At 39.6% G+C, this 16,955-nt stretch overlaps 1 protein-coding gene across 22 annotated transcripts in view; it reads right to left on the bottom strand.

Moving 5' to 3' along the window:
* The window catches only part of CAST (calpastatin), a 107,157-nt gene that overhangs the window by 17,096 nt on the left and 73,106 nt on the right, over positions 1-16,955 (bottom strand). For 15 of the 22 annotated variants that reach the window (XM_030325349.1, XM_030325393.1, XM_032593778.1 and 12 more), the window contains 12 exons: positions 16,085-16,123; positions 15,501-15,593; positions 15,276-15,365; positions 13,865-13,969; positions 9,929-10,012; positions 8,770-8,817; positions 7,641-7,736; positions 6,806-6,901; positions 2,953-3,054; positions 2,331-2,414; positions 644-694; positions 399-470 (listed from right to left, as the gene is read on the bottom strand). In XM_030325349.1, coding sequence (XP_030181209.1) covers positions 399-470; positions 644-694; positions 2,331-2,414; positions 2,953-3,054; positions 6,806-6,901; positions 7,641-7,736; positions 8,770-8,817; positions 9,929-10,012; positions 13,865-13,969; positions 15,276-15,365; positions 15,501-15,593; positions 16,085-16,123 — 960 coding nt within the window. The remainder of the gene's footprint in view (positions 1-398; positions 471-643; positions 695-2,330; positions 2,415-2,952; positions 3,055-6,805; positions 6,902-7,640; positions 7,737-8,769; positions 8,818-9,928; positions 10,013-13,864; positions 13,970-15,275; positions 15,366-15,500; positions 15,594-16,084; positions 16,124-16,955) is intronic. The other 7 variants (XM_030325426.1, XM_030325402.1, XM_030325307.1 and 4 more) reach the window with 1 other exon arrangement.

Below are 16,955 nucleotides of genomic sequence, written 5' to 3'. Positions count from 1 at the left end.
AAAATTTCTAGTAATAGAATTCTCTTTGAGGAATTATCTATTCTACCCAGAGCTAAGTTTTCCTATGAGGTAATTATGGAAAATGATAAATTGTAAAAATATTAACAAGTAAAGTTATTTGAGACATACCTTTGGATAAACTCAAATTTTAAATTCTCTTTTCATAGGTATACTTGATAGAGTATGTGCTCATTGGTTCAATTAGTTACAATGTTGCAAATGTCCACTGTGCTGGTACACTTTGAGGACACAACACATTTCTAATGGCTACAATGGGTTGAAAGCCTTTAATTTTATGATTATTTCCTCACCTCCAAAGTCAGATACTAAGTCACTAGTTTCCATTTCTTTCTGCCACCCTAAAAGCAAGGAAATAAAATCAGGAGTTTCAGACTTACAAGAGATGAAGAGTTTGGGGAACCAGCAAAGTCCTTAGACAAAGCATCAAGAAGGAAGTCGTCAGTCACGGGCTGCAAGAACCAAAAAATATATCAACAAACACCACCTCAACTGTTTCCTCATTATTCAAATGATGTCACTATTTACTGCCAATCGACTTATTAAAAAGAAAGCTATCCCGTTCCAGAATTAACAATCAGGGCCAGATGAGAAAGATCTACTCAGAGAAAAGTGGCTTGCTTACTGGAAGTGATTCCTTGGGCTCTTTTGGCAGGAGGGGTTTTCCATCTTTATCCTATTCGGAAGAGAAAACCATGGCATTAAATCATTTCCCGTGATTTATCCTGTGGGATCTATCACAAATATGAACGCTTTTAAACACTGTAAGGGGTCTACAGGTCATACCTGACATTGTACATTATAAATTAGATTCATCGTTTCAGGAAAAACATTCTCTCATCAGAGAATATGTTCTAATTAGTTCATTCCAACCAGGAGCTCAGGCATTCCCTAGGCGTGGGAGCTAAAAAATGAAGTAGGCAAGGCTTGTGACCTCAGAAGCCTATGAACTAGTGCAGCAGAGAAACATGCAAGTAGTTGAAGTAGTGTGGCACAAGGTTCTGTGACAGGGCACTTACAGGACACGAAGGGAGCAAAGGGATGCACCCCTCACCTGTGTGGGGGATGGGCTTTGCAAATGTTGCCTGAAAAAAGCTGGCTAAACTTTACAGCCAATATGTTCAACATTATCCATTGAGGAATACTACTTAGCAATGAGAAAGAACGAAATCTGGCCATCTGTAGCAACATGGATGGAACTGGAGAGTGTTATGCTAAGTGAAATAAGTCAGGCAGAGAAGGACAGATACCATATATTTTCACTCATATGTGGATCCTGAGAAACTTAACAGAAGACCAGCGGGGAGTGGAAGGGGGTGAAAGTTACAGACATGGAAGAAGGCAAACCATAAGAGACTCTTAAATACTGAAAACAAACTGAGGGTTGATGGGAGGTGGGAGGGAGGGAAAGTGGGTGATGGGCATTTGAGGAGGGCACCTGTTGGGATGAACACTAGGTGTTGTATGGAAACCAATTTGACAATAAATTATATATAAAAAAAAAGACAACAAACAAAACATTATCCGTTGATTCGGTGCCACACCCTGCAGTAAGCACTTAGGAACAGCACAGAAAGTAGGACAGACAAAATTCCTGCCCCGGGAAGCTCATCCTTATGGCTCAGACGATGCCAAGTTTCAGATGACTCTAAGTGCCACTTCTGAGAAACAGGACAGAATCATTAAAGCATCTTTTAGTAAAGAAAAATTTATAAATGAATGGTAAATCCCATTAATCCACATATACAAAAATAGGCGCAAGGCTACATATGTATGTAGCTGTATATAAATGCATATAAATGTATATACATTTAGGTGAATATTCTCTTGAGCAGTGGTATCTCATGAAGATGACTGACATTGGTTCTACTGTCCACGTGTGCCCCTGTTCAAGTGGTTGTACTTCAATGACTCCCCTCCGTGTCACTAGCTGTGTACAATCTCTACTTTCAAAATAAAGGAAACAGAACAACTATCCTTCTACTCAGTGTTAAACAGGCTTTCTTACTTTTTCAATGTGTATCTAAGAGTTGGAAATTTTTCTTCACAGGAAATAGTTATTCCTCATTTTGGTTTTTCCTAGTTATATAAAGGCTTTCTAAGTTTTTCTTTGCTTCTGGTATTGTAACAAAGCAGGTATGACATGGCAAAAAATTAGGTAGCTTAGGCATTAGATTTTTTTCACTTAAGTTTTAAGGGAAAAACTATCACTTAAAAACAAAATCTTTATATTCTGGGCCTGTTTCCATGTCCCTTCTTTATGTTTATAAAATTCAGTAGTAACTAAAATAAAACAGAAAAACACTGTTCACCTTGACGTCTTCTAATCTGTAATCAGGAGGAATTGTTTCTTCTTTTTCACCAAGTTTTTCACGATCCTCTTCTTTGGCTTTCTCCTGAATAAAAATTATACCATTCTCATTATTAATATATCCCCGCAAAGTGGATGTCTAAGTGCCTACATGTGAGGTAAATAACTCCAGTGTTAGATTAGAACATATGTATGGCCTTATGTGTAGAGTTCCTACAGCAACTCTACACATCTTTCACACCCTCCCCTACTTGAGCCGGCTCAGACAGCACCACTATGCCCGCTGGGCTAAAAAGCAACGAAAAGGAGGGTGGACAGCTGCCTCTTCTCTCAGGACTCCTCGGCAGTGGAAATGCACATGGCCCAGGTGAGATTCAGAGATTATGTGCATGTTCTCCATCCACTGCTGTAGCAATACACTGATGCAGCAATACACTGATGCTTTACTCAGGTTTAGATTGTCAAACAGGATATGCTCCATAAATAAATAAAGCCAGCTCGTCATGTGTTGTAGGAAATTAAAAAAAAAAAAAAAAAAAAAAAAAAAAAAGATGACTAACTTGCTTGGGGAGTGAGGAACATCAATCACAGCTACTTTCAGGAAGTGACTGAGCTGCTATTACCTTGACTTTATCTTCCACAGGCTTTCCATCTTCTGGATCTGCTTCCTTTTTCCCCAGGCTACCAGCCAAGGCTTCTACAGCATCATCTGGCACCATGCCTTTCTAAAAGCATATTTGTGGATATACTAAGAAGGCAGTTAATCACTCCTTTTAAAAAAGACTACAACAAACAATTCAGAAGGGCATATCCTTATTTCAGGCTTGGATAAGCAGCACAGTCATCTTTTAGTAATTTGAATTACCAACTGAATTGGAATCTATGTTTAGGGGCGCCTGGGTGACTCCGTCGGTTAAGCTCCGACTGTTGATTTCAGCTCAGGTCATGATCTCACGGTTTGTGAGCTCGAGCCCCTCGTCAGGCTTCACACTGACGTCGAGGAACCTGCTTGGGATTCTCTCTCTCTCCTCCTTTCTTTCTGCCCCTCCCCCGTGCTTGCTCTCTCTCAAAATAAATTAAGTACACTTAAAAAACATCTTTAGAATATATGTTTGAAAAACCTAAAATGTTAAAAACTAGACCAAATTTCTTATATTAAGTGGGTACAACATATATTGACATGGAGAAACTTACATAATCTAACCCAGTTCTTGGTTTGGAAATAAGGAAGACAATGGGATGAATATACCTCAAACAAGTGGAAAGCCAGCAAAGAAGTGACCTGTACGGTAATCATTCTAGAGATGGTGCAGGAAAGATTTTCAGGCCTATCAGAGGACATTCCTCTCAAAGCTCTGTGAAATAAGCCTGGCCCATCCCAGAGGTGGTGGCTCGGGCAGAGCCTCGGCCAAGATACAGAAGTTTGTGTTCTTTACCAGGCTTCTACTGGCCAAAGTGGATTCATGCTGATTCAGGTGACTGTGGCTGGCTAACCTGAGTGGCACGATGGGAACTGTCTACCTGGGGTCCCAGTGTTCAAAAGGAAATGTGCTCCCTTGTGATACAGTGAGCTCTAGCCATGCTGCTTATTAAAATGAAACTGAGTGAAGAAAACATGAATGATATAAAGGGAAAATAAAGGAGAAACTATGTTTGGGCTAAAAGATAGGACTCGATTTGACTTTTTCCAAATCACAGGTCAAGATCCACACATTAGTGGTTCATAAAATCAACAGTTCACAGGCAGGACTTTTTTTTTTTTTCTTAATTTTTAAAGTTTATTTATTTTGAGAGAGACAGAGACAGTGTGGGCGGGGGAGAGGCAGAGAGAGAAGGAGACAGAGAATCCCAAGCAGCATCTACACCATCAGTGTAGAGGAGCCCGACATGGGTCTTGAACCCACGAAACCGTGAGATCATGACCTTAGCTGAAACCAAGAGTCAGATGCTTAACCAACTAAACAACCCAGGTGCCCCAGGACTTTTTTTTTTAATGAAAGAATAGAAAATAGAATGCATCATACATAACAAGAATAAGTACTTCTAATTAAGCTGTTTTTTCTATTATATAGATACTGGGTTGAAATATGAATGAATTTCTTATTGCTGTTCTTGGTTAAAGTGTGAAAACTTCTGAATTAAAAAGTCTCAAAGTTTATTCTTATAAAATTCTATGACCTCACATAGAATACATATCTGAATATTAGAGTAAAAATGTCTTTCTGTTTTATATGGCTTAACCAACAATGTAAGTAAGAAAAGTTTTTCTGCTAAGTTGCACTGCAAAAAGATCAATGAGGAAATGGAACCTGAGTGGAAGGTGATTTATCACCATCTGGTGGTTGGACACTGCATAGATTTTATTCCCAGGAGCTGCAAAACTCCCTGATGTATATCTAATTTGTTTGGGATTCTATCTAAAGTGCAAGAGTTGCAGTGACCAAAGTCTTAACCAAGCAATCAGAATTGCTAGCTGATCTAAGACATGTCCTCATACTTCACTTCTGTTTTCTCCTACTCTCTGCTGTAGAATCTATGGAAACTACTACTTCCTGTTAAGCCTGTTTCCCTTGGTTTAAGAATTAAACCAAACAGAGCAAAGCTAGGATACACAGCATTTTTAAGAGCAAAGGAATCAGGAAATAGGACTAGGGCCTGCAACTTCTATTTCTGTAGTATTTTATGTTGTCAAATTCACAACTAGTATTCAGGTTTCTGGATGTCCTTAACAAGCTTTATATGAACAAGAACTGTGCAGGGCACACATTAGGCTCCTTTTTCTGCTTGGTTTTCTTTTGCTCACTAATCTTCAAGCCCTTCTTGGGCCCTCTGACCTTTGTCACACTCCACAGCTATTCTTGTGGCTCTCACGGGTATCCCAATTACAGAAATGCCAACTAACTTCAGTGATGGTAATCTCAGCAACCATGGTCAGCGGAGCTGACAGAACAGAAGCGCAGAAAAGATCATCAGAGAATGGGAAACGCAGAGCCCTTTTCTGTGCACTAAACATCCAGTGCTCGACTCGCTATAGTCAGGGTAAAGTTGGAAAGGAACGAACCCTCAAAGGCCCTGGCAATCACCTGGAGCACAAGAGGCAGAAGATACATACATGTTTAGGTCACAGAGTTCTTCTCTGGAATGTTGGCTATTGTCTTTTTGATTCCACTCACTGCCTCTGTTCTTCCTTCCTTCACTGTCTTGCCCCACATACTCTCCTCTTCTCCAATTCTTTATCACCGTGCCTGTGGCTTAATTCCCACAATGTGAAAGTTCTAGAGTGTACCCAGAGACCTCAAAAAGAGGTTGAGTCCTGTGTAAGGCAGGAGGGAGACCCTGGACTTTGAGGGGATTTTCACTTGGCACCAAAAATGTCCCTGGCAGGAAGCAGCCATATCAGGGCACCCAGGACACACGTCCTACAACTTCTCCACCCTCTTTTTTCAAACAACTAAATGCACTAAACCCAAGCACACCAAGTCCTCTGGGCTGGCCTGTCCTTGGTTCACTGTTCTCCCCAGGAAAACAGTGCTGTTCCCACTTCCCGGTGTGATCTTGCCTTCCCTCTGTGAGTATTTCCTAATTCCTCCTGGGGGTGGGTCCCTTCGCCCATGTTCCCCCTGCCCTTTTTCCATATGAGAATGATCAAATTCTACTGTAAAGCTTGAGATCTGGCCATCTATCCATGCTAGATGCTAAAGTGGCCAAGAGCAGAAGCCTTATCACTTATCCAGGCTCTGAGAAGTTAAATGGATTGCTCAAGGTCAACTCAAAGCTTCATTTCCCTCATCTATAATAGAGAGATGATCAGAACAAGGTTCATAATGTCCTTGTGAAACTTTAATAAGATATTGCAAAGCATCCAGAACAACTTAGCTATTCACTAGGTCTGTAGTAATAAAGCACAGTCCCATCAGCTGTTACTCTGAGTCAGATTCTACCTGCTAACAGAAACAAAGCCCACTGAACTCAAAAAGATTCAACTACTTAATTACCATACTTCATACAAAAGTTAGAGAGAGAGAGCTAAGAAGAAAAGGGAAACGAACTGAGTTAACCTTCCTTCAGTTGGGAGTGGGGAGAAGTCATGATGATATTGGTGTAGATTATTCCTTTAGGAGAGCCAACAAAAGGTACCATCAGGCTATCTGTGGAACTCCCAATAGGCTCAAAAGATATGGGAAAGTGAAAGAGCAAGATTATCCACCACAGCTGAAGAACCAGTAAGAATTTCAGAAGGTGAAAAAAAAAAAAAAAAAAAACAACACAGCCTGTAGAAGTTTAATGAAAAACTTAAATCTAGCTTAAATTTGGAGGATACCCTGAAGCCAAAAGAACAGTAGACCCCATAGCTCTAAAAGATTTTCTTTTTATCTTATCAGAATAAAGTGATGCGTTGGCAACACACAGTGGCAAGTGCACGGGAAAAAGAACTACTTTCCCAGGACACTGCTCAATGTCCAAGGGAACACTCACCAAGGGAGCTGGCTTGGTCGGTGTGGACAGGATAGTACACATGGAAGCTCGAGGCACAGCCTCACTCACAGGAGTCAAGGCAGCAGCCTGAGATGCCTGCAGAGAGAGGCAAGTACAAGGAAGAGTTTTTAGAAATATCTGGTTGGTAAAACTGAACAATAAGGGACCAACGACACACTCTGCTATATTATATGCTGTGAGCATGACTTTCTCAAATGCCTAAGGATTGCTAAATTGCTAACATTTTAGATGATCTCGAATTAGGAGGGAAGTTTATTCTACATGGCAGGACCACATGGGAAAAGCCAAGGACACATACACTCAAGCCCTTATTGTCATGGTTTAGTAATGGGAGGACACACCTTGGTAGGGAAGGAAGCCAGGGCCAGAACACGTTAGCAGGGACTTTATTTTGTGGGGAACAGGGAGCTCCTGAGGGTTGGAGCACGGGAATGATATGACTACCACCACGCTTGAGAAACAGTAAACTCTGGCGGACATGTGGGAAGGACGGCAGTAAGACTGAAGACAGAGGCCACTGCCACCATAAGGTGAGTGGTGATGACAACTTTAGGTTACAGTAGGAGGAACAGAAAGGAAAGCATGGATGTGAAGGAATGATTATAGGACTTAAATTACAATAACATCTGGGCCAGTGTGGGAAAAGAAAGCCCATCTAGAAAAAGTCAAGATCAAAACTGCATGTAAAAAAGATGGCATAATGGGTCTCCATCAACTGCATCATGCTAAAATAGTTGGGCCTCAGATTTTTAAGATTATAGAAAAATATCTTTAAAAGCCCACAAAATAGAGACTTCTATTTTTAGAAACATACTTCTGTTTTTTTGGTTGTCTTAGATCGTTTTCCTTTACTTTTGGGCGGGTCAAAATCTTCTGAAAGTTCATCAATGAGTTCTGATTCACTCAGGGCCTGGAATATAAGAAAAACACTATATTACAAAGTGACTCTTTTTGGTTACAAGAAAGTTTTACATAGAGAATTTCCTGTTAACACGTATTAAGCCATATTTTAGGATCTAAATCCAAAATTTAATGTTTGGGGTATTTTTTTAATTTATCAATGTAAGATAAATGTCATGCAACAAGTAAGGAATACTAAACACCAGGGTACCACAAAAATGTTCATGATTTAGTCCAAAACTTTCCTGTTAATTCAGTTTCAGAAGAATTCTGTTCACATAAAACCACCTTTTCTTTCTAATGAAGATCTGTATAGTTTTTTCGTATGTGACTGTTTTTCACTATTTCCTAATGAGTGCCTTCTGAATAGGTCAGGAAACACAGATCATATACTCCTTCCCTAAGACTCTGAGGGATTTTGGCAACAAAGTTCTCCCATCCCTAGTTCCTTCAGATGAAATGGTATTATTCATTTGGAGCATGTGGAAATTTTGAGCAATACCAGTCATCTACAACAGAACGGCATGTCATCTAGAAGCTGTGCCTCTGTTGGTACAGTCTGAGTTTTGAGTCCTGGTCTTGCTAGTTTTTAGCTGTAAGATCTTGGGCTATTTACATGTCTCTGCCTCTGTTTCATCACATGTAAAATGGGAAAAATCACAGCACCCCCTTCATTCAGTGAGGACCTGACTGCTTTAGACCAAGTTAAGGCAGTGTAGAATCATTAAAATATCTGATGTCATGATTATAATCAAATTCTGAAGTGCCAACAATATAATTTGAGGCATTCTTGACATCAGCTCCTAATGTGCAATGAATGTCACCTATAAACTCCCAATATTCTAGTAATAATTCATGAAGAAAATAATCATAAAAGATACGAAAAGGAGTCAGAGGTATGAGCCAAGTGTTGCTACCACAAGTTCCCCTCTCTTTACAACTAGGTTGGCATTCAAAGTCTCCACAGAGAAATCCTGTCAAAATGATCTTCAATTTATACTTTACAATTCTTTTGCTCTTTATCAGAAAGATCATTTCCTAACCTTGGATTTTTCTTCAGGCTCTGGCAAAAGTGGTTTTCCATCTTTATCCTGTAAACAAAATTGAAAATTCATTGAAAATTAAATAGAACATTTTCTTTTCATGGCTCGTTAAGTTTCTTCTAGGGAATTCCAGGATAGGAGGAGATTTTTTCCCCCTTATATTTTAATGATCTGTTTTTGAGTGACTTTCTTATATTTGAGTGAATAAATTTTCAGTATTTTTTAAATCAAGTATCAGAATAAACAGCTAAGCTCTAAAATAAACTTAAAAAGTCTCTGTTCTCCAATCCAGGGTGAAGAGTTAGATTTCATTCCTGTAATCCTTTTTTTGTTTTTTGGAGATGACGTTTCACAATTTAGAATATTTCTAAACTGAGGAACTTTCTATATTAGCACCTGTAAGGACAGTTTCCATATATAAGCACATAGAAGAATCAAAACATTTTCTATCATGTGTTTACGTTTAATTTTTGAAAGATAAATTACAGATATAATTACAGAAGTCCACCATTCTCACATTAAACCCAAACCACCACCAACAAACCACCCTAAGGATACTGGCAAATAGCTACACATTTATGTCTACCCCTTCAAAGATCTATGGTGCTTTTATCCATACAACGGTTACAGAAAAATTTATTCCCAAATTGTTTCTTACGCTTCAAAGTTAAGGATCTATATCACACATTGTTAATATCTGGAACACTTGGATTTGTGGGAATTTTTTTTTTTTTTTTAAATTTTTTTTTTTTCAACGTTTATTTATTTTTGGGACAGAGAGAGACAGAGCATGAACGGGGGAGGGGCAGAGAGAGAGGGAGACACAGAATCGGAAACAGGCTCCAGGCTCTGAGCCATCAGCCCAGAGCCCGACGCGGGGCTCGAACTCACGGACCGCGAGATCATGACCTGGCTGAAGTCAGACGCTTAACCGACTGCGCCACCCAGGCGCCCCGGATTTGTGGGAATTTTAATGACCACACGGTTACTACTTAGGAAACAATCAACTAACTTTAAAGAACAGGAAAGAAAGGGTTCAGGGGGTTCAGTTAGTATAAGAACTGGGATAGTCATGTTCTTGAGCATCATGGGAACAGTCCCAACAGAACATGATATGAAGAAGAGCATATTCTGTTAGGTGCCATGGCTAACAGCATACCGTGGTTGGCTTTAATCTATACTCCGAAGGCACAGTTTCATCATCTTCACCACACTTTTTTAGTTTCTCTTCTTTAGCTTTTGCCTGATTAAAGTGGAGAGGGAAATAAAACACAAAACATGTGGGTAATGTAGGTAAAACAAGAGGATATCACTTTATATACTTCATAAGTGTTGTAGAGAAAACCATATCAGATTCAAGTGTGTGTCTGTGCTTTGTAAACTACAGAGCACACGACCATGGTAACTGGTTGGCTGTGAGGAAGACAGAAAATAACAACAGGGTGAGGAATCCTGGAGAGGTGTCCCTGCCCTGCTCTCAGCTGCTCTATCACCTTGGGGAGCCACTTAGTCTTTCTTAAGCAGTAAAATGGGGCTACCAATAATTTTTACCTAGTCCACTGACTTGTAAGGATCACTAGAGAAAAGGAAATAAAATATCGAGACCATTAAGCACAGTGCATAAGTTAGTTGTAATTATTTCAATAGCCTTCATCTCTTACTCAGCTATCTAGGGGGGAAAAAACCAACCAGTTCCCATGGTTAAATACAGTTCAGAAATGGGAGAAGCAGCTCATCACAAATCTTGGCTGATACATGGATAATTGGTTTTACCTCTTTTAAAAGGACTCTTTTTTAAATTTTTTTTTTTTTAAATTTCAGTATCGTTAACATACCAGGTTACGTAAGTTTCAGGCGTACACTATAGTGATTTAACAATTCTATATGTTACTCAGTGCTCATCATGGTAAATGTACTCTTAATCCCCTTTACCTATATCATCCAACACCCCACCCACCTCCTCTCTGGTAACCATCAGTTTCTTCTCTAGAGTTAAAAGTCTGTTTCTTGATTTGTGTCTCTTTCTACCTCTTTTTTTGTTTGTTTGCTTGTTTGTTTTTTTATAGTCCACATGTGAGTGAAATCATATGGTGTTTGTCTTTCTCTGACTGGACTTACATCGTTTAGGTTTATATTTTCTAGCTCCATCTATGTTATTGCAACTGACAAGATTTCATTCTTTTTTATGCCTGAATAGTATTTCATTGTATGTATATACCACATCCTTATCCATTCATCTACTGATGAACACTTGGGATGCTTCCATAATTTGGCTATTGTAGATTGCTGCAATAAAAAAGGTACTCCCTTCACTAAGAACTAGGACTTTATTGGATTACTGAACCATGAATAACCAACTGCATTCGAGATAAAAGTGCAGTTCTATAGTAGATCACTGGCTTCTAGGATATAGCATTTGCATTTTAAACTACTGGCGACTTATGGGAAGTTCCATGATATGTAATAATTGGCACCTGTACCAAGGCATGGATTTAGATCACAAAACAAGGAGCTCCTGGGCACAAAGAGGAATATCACTTAGCAAATTCCAGCTCAACCTACTGCTCCATCTGTATTTCAACCTAAAATAGTAGTTCTCCATTGAATGAATGATTGATTTTAAAAATATTAAGCACTTTTAATGAGCCAAGCACTCTTCTAGGCTTTAGAATTACAGTTTTATTGTCCTGTAAATTAACAATTATCATTAAGGGATTAAAGTTGTGGTTTTTTTAAAAAAAATATTTCCAGTTATATTCTACTGCAACACGTGGAGGAAGTCCTATTACGTAGTGGCACTCCCTCATTCAGAGATTCGTGAGGTTTCTACCTATAAAACAGCCTTCGTGAAAGTCAGAAGTCACCTGTAGAAGACTGTCCTCTCCAGGCTTATGGACGGTGAGAATCATGTGCACCGTTAAATCCTTTCTACTCCTGTTTGATCTTTACATTCTTTTTATTTTTATTTTTTTAGTTTATTTACTTATTTTGAGAGAAAGAGAGGGAGTTTGAGAGTTTGAGCAGGAAAGGTGCAGAGAGAAAGAATCCCAAGCAGTGACAGTGTGGAGCCCAATGGAGGGCTTCATCCCACAAACCGTGAGATCATGACCTGAGCTGAAATCAAGAGTCGGTTGTTTAACTGGCTGAGCCACCCAGGCACCCCTGATCTTTATATTCTTTAAATGCCTGCACTGTAGGCACTGAAGACAAATGTCTACTCAACTGAAATAGCACCAGACCAGGTCACTACACACAGAAATGGGGAGGATTAATGAGGTATCATTGTAGAATACTTATGTCATGATACATTATAAGAATAAGTAGGCATGGATGTCTTCTCTGAAGCATGATGCAATTTCTCCATAGAGAGCTCTCTAGTATGGAATAAACTGAAGTGGTTTGGGACTCCTATAGAATATTAACCTTCATAAGGCTTATCAAAACATCAGAGTATCCAGAAAGTAATAAATTCACCATTAGACACTAAAATTCAGCTTAAAAATCCAGAGGATTGGAAGATCTTAGGAAATATTTATACTTTGAATATAATTAAAAAGAAAACTACTTGGATGTAAGTAAGTAAATAAATAAATAAAAGGAAAACTAGTGGAAAATAGCGGAAGATAAAGTAGAAACTAATAGAAAGAATAGAAAGAACAGTCCTTTTAGTTTTAGTTAGAATTTTAGAAGTTCACTGCTATGGAGGTTTTCTAGAGGAAACATAAATACATTTATACATGTATCCCAAAACTAGTTACCCCAACTGCTTAAGAACTTATTTTTATGCAACACTTTTTACAACTACTGACCTTTTAGTCACCCTAAGACACTTTGCCCTGAGATTTATGTTTATACGTTTCCTCCCCAAATTACTGTCTTATTAAATCACACCATTCTCTGTAAAAAGTCTGAAATAAAGTGCAGTTGGTCCCCTGCCCTGCAGCTGTCTGGTGGTGGGACTGTAACTCAACTTGGTCTGCTCCCCCACCAAGACACACACACCCGCAGGGTCTTGCCAGGACCATCCTCTCCCTCAGACATTTGTCTATGTGGCTGCTTTAAATAACGTGTGCCTCACACTGTCTTTATGACAATTTCCTTTCTTCTCAATACATTACTTGGTCTTGGAGGACGAGGACTGCTTCCCCTGCTCCCTTGTGTTCGCCTTCACAAAACTTGTCATGCCACACTGCGCCTGGTAAGCCCTCAAAGAAAGCTGAAGATAGAAACTGGCCCATTTTGGACCAGAGCAATCCCAGACTCAGGCCAGGAGCCTGTGAGACTCACTTTCCTCAGTGATTCAGAACAGGAAGTGACAGCGGAGGCAGCGGCATTATGACAGTGACAGGCACATGCCAGCTCCCCTCCCTGAGCTGATAGGCTGATGCTTCTGAGGGTGCCCAGGCTGTATTTCCATGTCCCCCAACCACACTGCCTTGTCAACAATGCCCACAGGCCAACTCCCTCTTTTATCCCAGATAACTCAGCTGAAAAATTCTTTAAAAACTGTAATGTCATGGTAAAACTCTCCTCCACCAAATATAAGCTTGTTATGGCTCAGAAGGCTTGCTAAGATGTTGAAGTGTAGTAGGCATGCAGGAACTGCAGTTACAGAGTTAATCCTTGCTTGATATTATTCTAATTTGAGACAAGATTTTCAACATTTTTCTCCATAGTTATAAAAAGAAGGATCTTCCCACCCCATCTACCACATTTCCCCTCTCTGCTTATAAAAAGAAGCACCTGGAACCATTTTGAAAACACAAATTTCCAATGTCCACAAGAGCAGACAAACCTCTCGCCAAGCCATTGCCTCCAGGTTATCTTGTTAGTCAGGTGTCATTTAAGCATTGGCAGAAGAGATTAGCATTCACTTTACATATTAAAACTCTAGATGGTTTAAAAGACAATACTCAACTATCCTTCTTGGTTGCTAACTATGCAAGAATGAAAATCTAAGTTAACTAGACTCTGAAAGTAAGGCAGAATGAAGAGTAGTTAATTTTTAATCTCCAAAAAAGAAAAGTTGTGTAAGAACATTTAGTTTCATAACCCGCCGAACAACATGCTTTGTATATGAATCCAAGGTCAGTACCTCATCAACTTCTTTAATGGAGCTGAGGTCGAGCTCAGGTTCTGGCTTCCGAGTGCCCAGCGAAGCAGAAAGAGCCTCCAGTGCTTGATCACTCATTGTGTCCTGCTAAAAAAGGAAAAAATCTGTACATTAAAAAAGGGAACATCTCTTCAGCCTGAACAACCTATCCACTTTGTGAAATCTCAATTTTAAAATTCTAAAATGAGTTGCAGATTAGGGAAGGACTTTAGGAAAGCAATTTTATTGGAAACCTAGCAGAAAAGAGAAAGGAAAAAAAAAGAACTTACCAGTGAATGAAAATTGGGGCTAAGACACTTCCACAGTGTCTTATGCTGTTTATACCCTCGGGGGCACACTTCACCCCTTATTTCTCAAGCTATAATTATTACACAACACTCGTATCAAAATAAAAGCTTGAAGAAGTAAACTTTCACTTTTCTGTTGTTGTTGTTTTTTTTTTTAATGTGTCTTTAGAAATAATTTCTGACAACCCTGGTCTTAGCAAACTAGCAAAGTCCAGGAAGCTGGGGAGCTTGAAGTGGCCCCACAGGCTTCATGTCTGAATGCACAACGGCTGATGGCTGATGGCTGTGAGGACTCCCACTCTCAGGGTGTGGCTCTCACTGTTCCCCAGCCAGCCAGATAAAAATAAACTGTCCCCTCCAGGAAGGGAGAGGCAGAGCAGACCCGACACAAACCGCTCCTTGCATTATCTGAACCATCTGCAGATGGAGAATGTCTTCTCAACCAGAAGATGAGCTGCAGGACCACCGTTCAGGATTGGGGACAATTGATTATGGTTAATAGAACGTACAGAAGGAGCTACAACCACATCCCACTAGTGATTTACAGGTCAAACTCCATTAGAAAATCATGGTGAATGGGGCCACCTGGATGGCTCAGTTGGTTAAGTGTCTGAATGTTGGTTTTGGCCCAGGTTATGATCTCTCAGCTTTGCAGGTTACATCGGGCTCTGTGCTGGCAACGTGGAGCCTGCTTGGGATTCTCTTTCCCTCTCTGTATCCCTCCCTGACTCGCACTGTCTCGGTCTCTCTCAAAAATAAATAAATAAACTTAAAAAAAAAAAAAGAAGGTGAAGATTTATGTTCTAAGAGTGCAACTCTTTTGGTGTCTTGTCTTGCTGTGTGTTGTAATGATGAGATACTCTTGTTTCACAACCAAGAAGGCTGTGTTCAAATCATGATTAGTATTTGCAGAAACATAGAAGGCCTGTCTGGAGATAATGGATAGAACCCTGATTGGATTTACTAGTCCACACAGACCCCCGAGGGAAAAAAGATGCCCCTCATCATGCTGTACTGGGATTATCCTGAATCAACTAGATCAGGCTCAGGAAAGCAAGTGCTATCAGGTGGACCATGTTTATTTCCAAAGAAGTAATTATTTATACCTCCTCCACCTTTCTTTTTTTCTCTTGGGGTGAAGCAGCACTTTTGACTACCCTGGCTGGCTGAGCTTTAAGAACCTCTTCTGTAGATTTCTGAAAGACAAAATGCAAAAGATTAGACTTGTAGTTAGAATAAATGTAACTTTAATAATCAGAACTAAAAAGAAATTGTTTTCAAGTTTTATATAGTTTCTAACAAGCTCCCCCTAATTATTTGGAAAACAGTACCTCTTCCTTAGGTTTCTTTCCACCAGCGGTAGGAGAACTGCAGGTGAAGTCAGATGACAAAGCATCTATGGCATCACTTGGCCCCATGGGTTTCTAAAGAAACAGGCACCACGATGGGTAACATGTGAGAGTCATTCAAGTTACAGATCACAATACAAACTCAGCAAATGAAGAATGATTTGACATTCCTTTACTACCAAATCAAGTATGTTATCACATAACTCAGATAAATTCTTTGTTTGGAAGGAAATGAGTGCTCACTAATACTATTTTCCTGTTTCCCTCCTTTAAATGGATTACATATTAGGATATTCTCATTCTATTTTTATTAATATTTATTTTGCCCTAATACCTTCTTGGCTCCATTCTGCTTCCCCTCAAAAAAAAGAAAGAAAATATATATATATTAAGCCATGAGCACTGAAGCAACCCCATACCCATCTCCTTCCTCTGAATAGATGGAAACTTGATCTGATTTAGCAATTATTCATAGACACAATATACAGAATTGATGCCCTATCCCCCAACTAAAGATTTAAAAAAAAAGTTAACTTGTATCTTAGAAGACATTTATGTAAACTCACCGAAGAGTCTGGAGGAGGCCCTGTGATACCTTCTTTTTTCTGAAAAAAATATTAATTTGATCATGTTGAAAGTCCAAAATTAACTTTTACCGTTGGCAAAATGTACTGTTCAGTGAGTGTTATGGGTTAAATTGTGCCTTCCCACAACCTTTCAAGAGTTCCTAGTACTCCAGTGTGTGACTATATTTGGAGGTAGGGCCTTTCAAGAGGTAATTAAGGTTAAGTGATGATATTAGGATGTGCCCTAACCCCATAAGACTGCTGTTCTTTTTTTTTTTTTAATTGTTTTTATGTTTATTATTTTTGATAGAGAGACAGAGAGCAAGTGGCGGAGGGGCAGAGAGAGGGAGAGACAGAGGGAGACATAGAATCTGAAGCAGGCAGGCTCCAGGCTCTGAGCTGCCAGCACAGAGCCCAACGTGGGGCTCAACCTCGTGAACCACAAGATCATGACCTGAGCTGAAGTTGGGCGCTTAACTGACTGAGCCACCCAGGCACCCCAAGACTGCTGCTCTTAGAGAAATGGGGAATGTAGACCAAAAGATGCATACACAGGGAAGATGGCCACGTACAAACCAAGTAGAGAGGACTCAGATCCATGCTTCACAACCCTCAGAAGAAACCCACGCTACCCACACCCAGATTCGTTTTCTGACCTCTAGACCTATGATACAAAATATTTCTGTTGTTCAAGCCACGCAGTCTATGGTACTTCATTATGGCAGCCCTCGCAAATTGATACAGTGAGAGTCTTCATAACGACAACTTCACATGCCTCATTATATTTTCTAATTTTAAAAAATGTGAATATATTAATGGGATAAGATTATGTTCCAAAAAGTAAAATAAAAGTAAATGATTATTTAACTTA

The sequence above is a fragment of the Lynx canadensis genome, chromosome A1 (assembly GCF_007474595.2).
Source record: "Lynx canadensis isolate LIC74 chromosome A1, mLynCan4.pri.v2, whole genome shotgun sequence".
NCBI classification, from domain to species: Eukaryota; Metazoa; Chordata; class Mammalia; order Carnivora; family Felidae; genus Lynx; species Lynx canadensis.
This window is presented reverse-complemented; position numbering and strand designations above follow the sequence as displayed.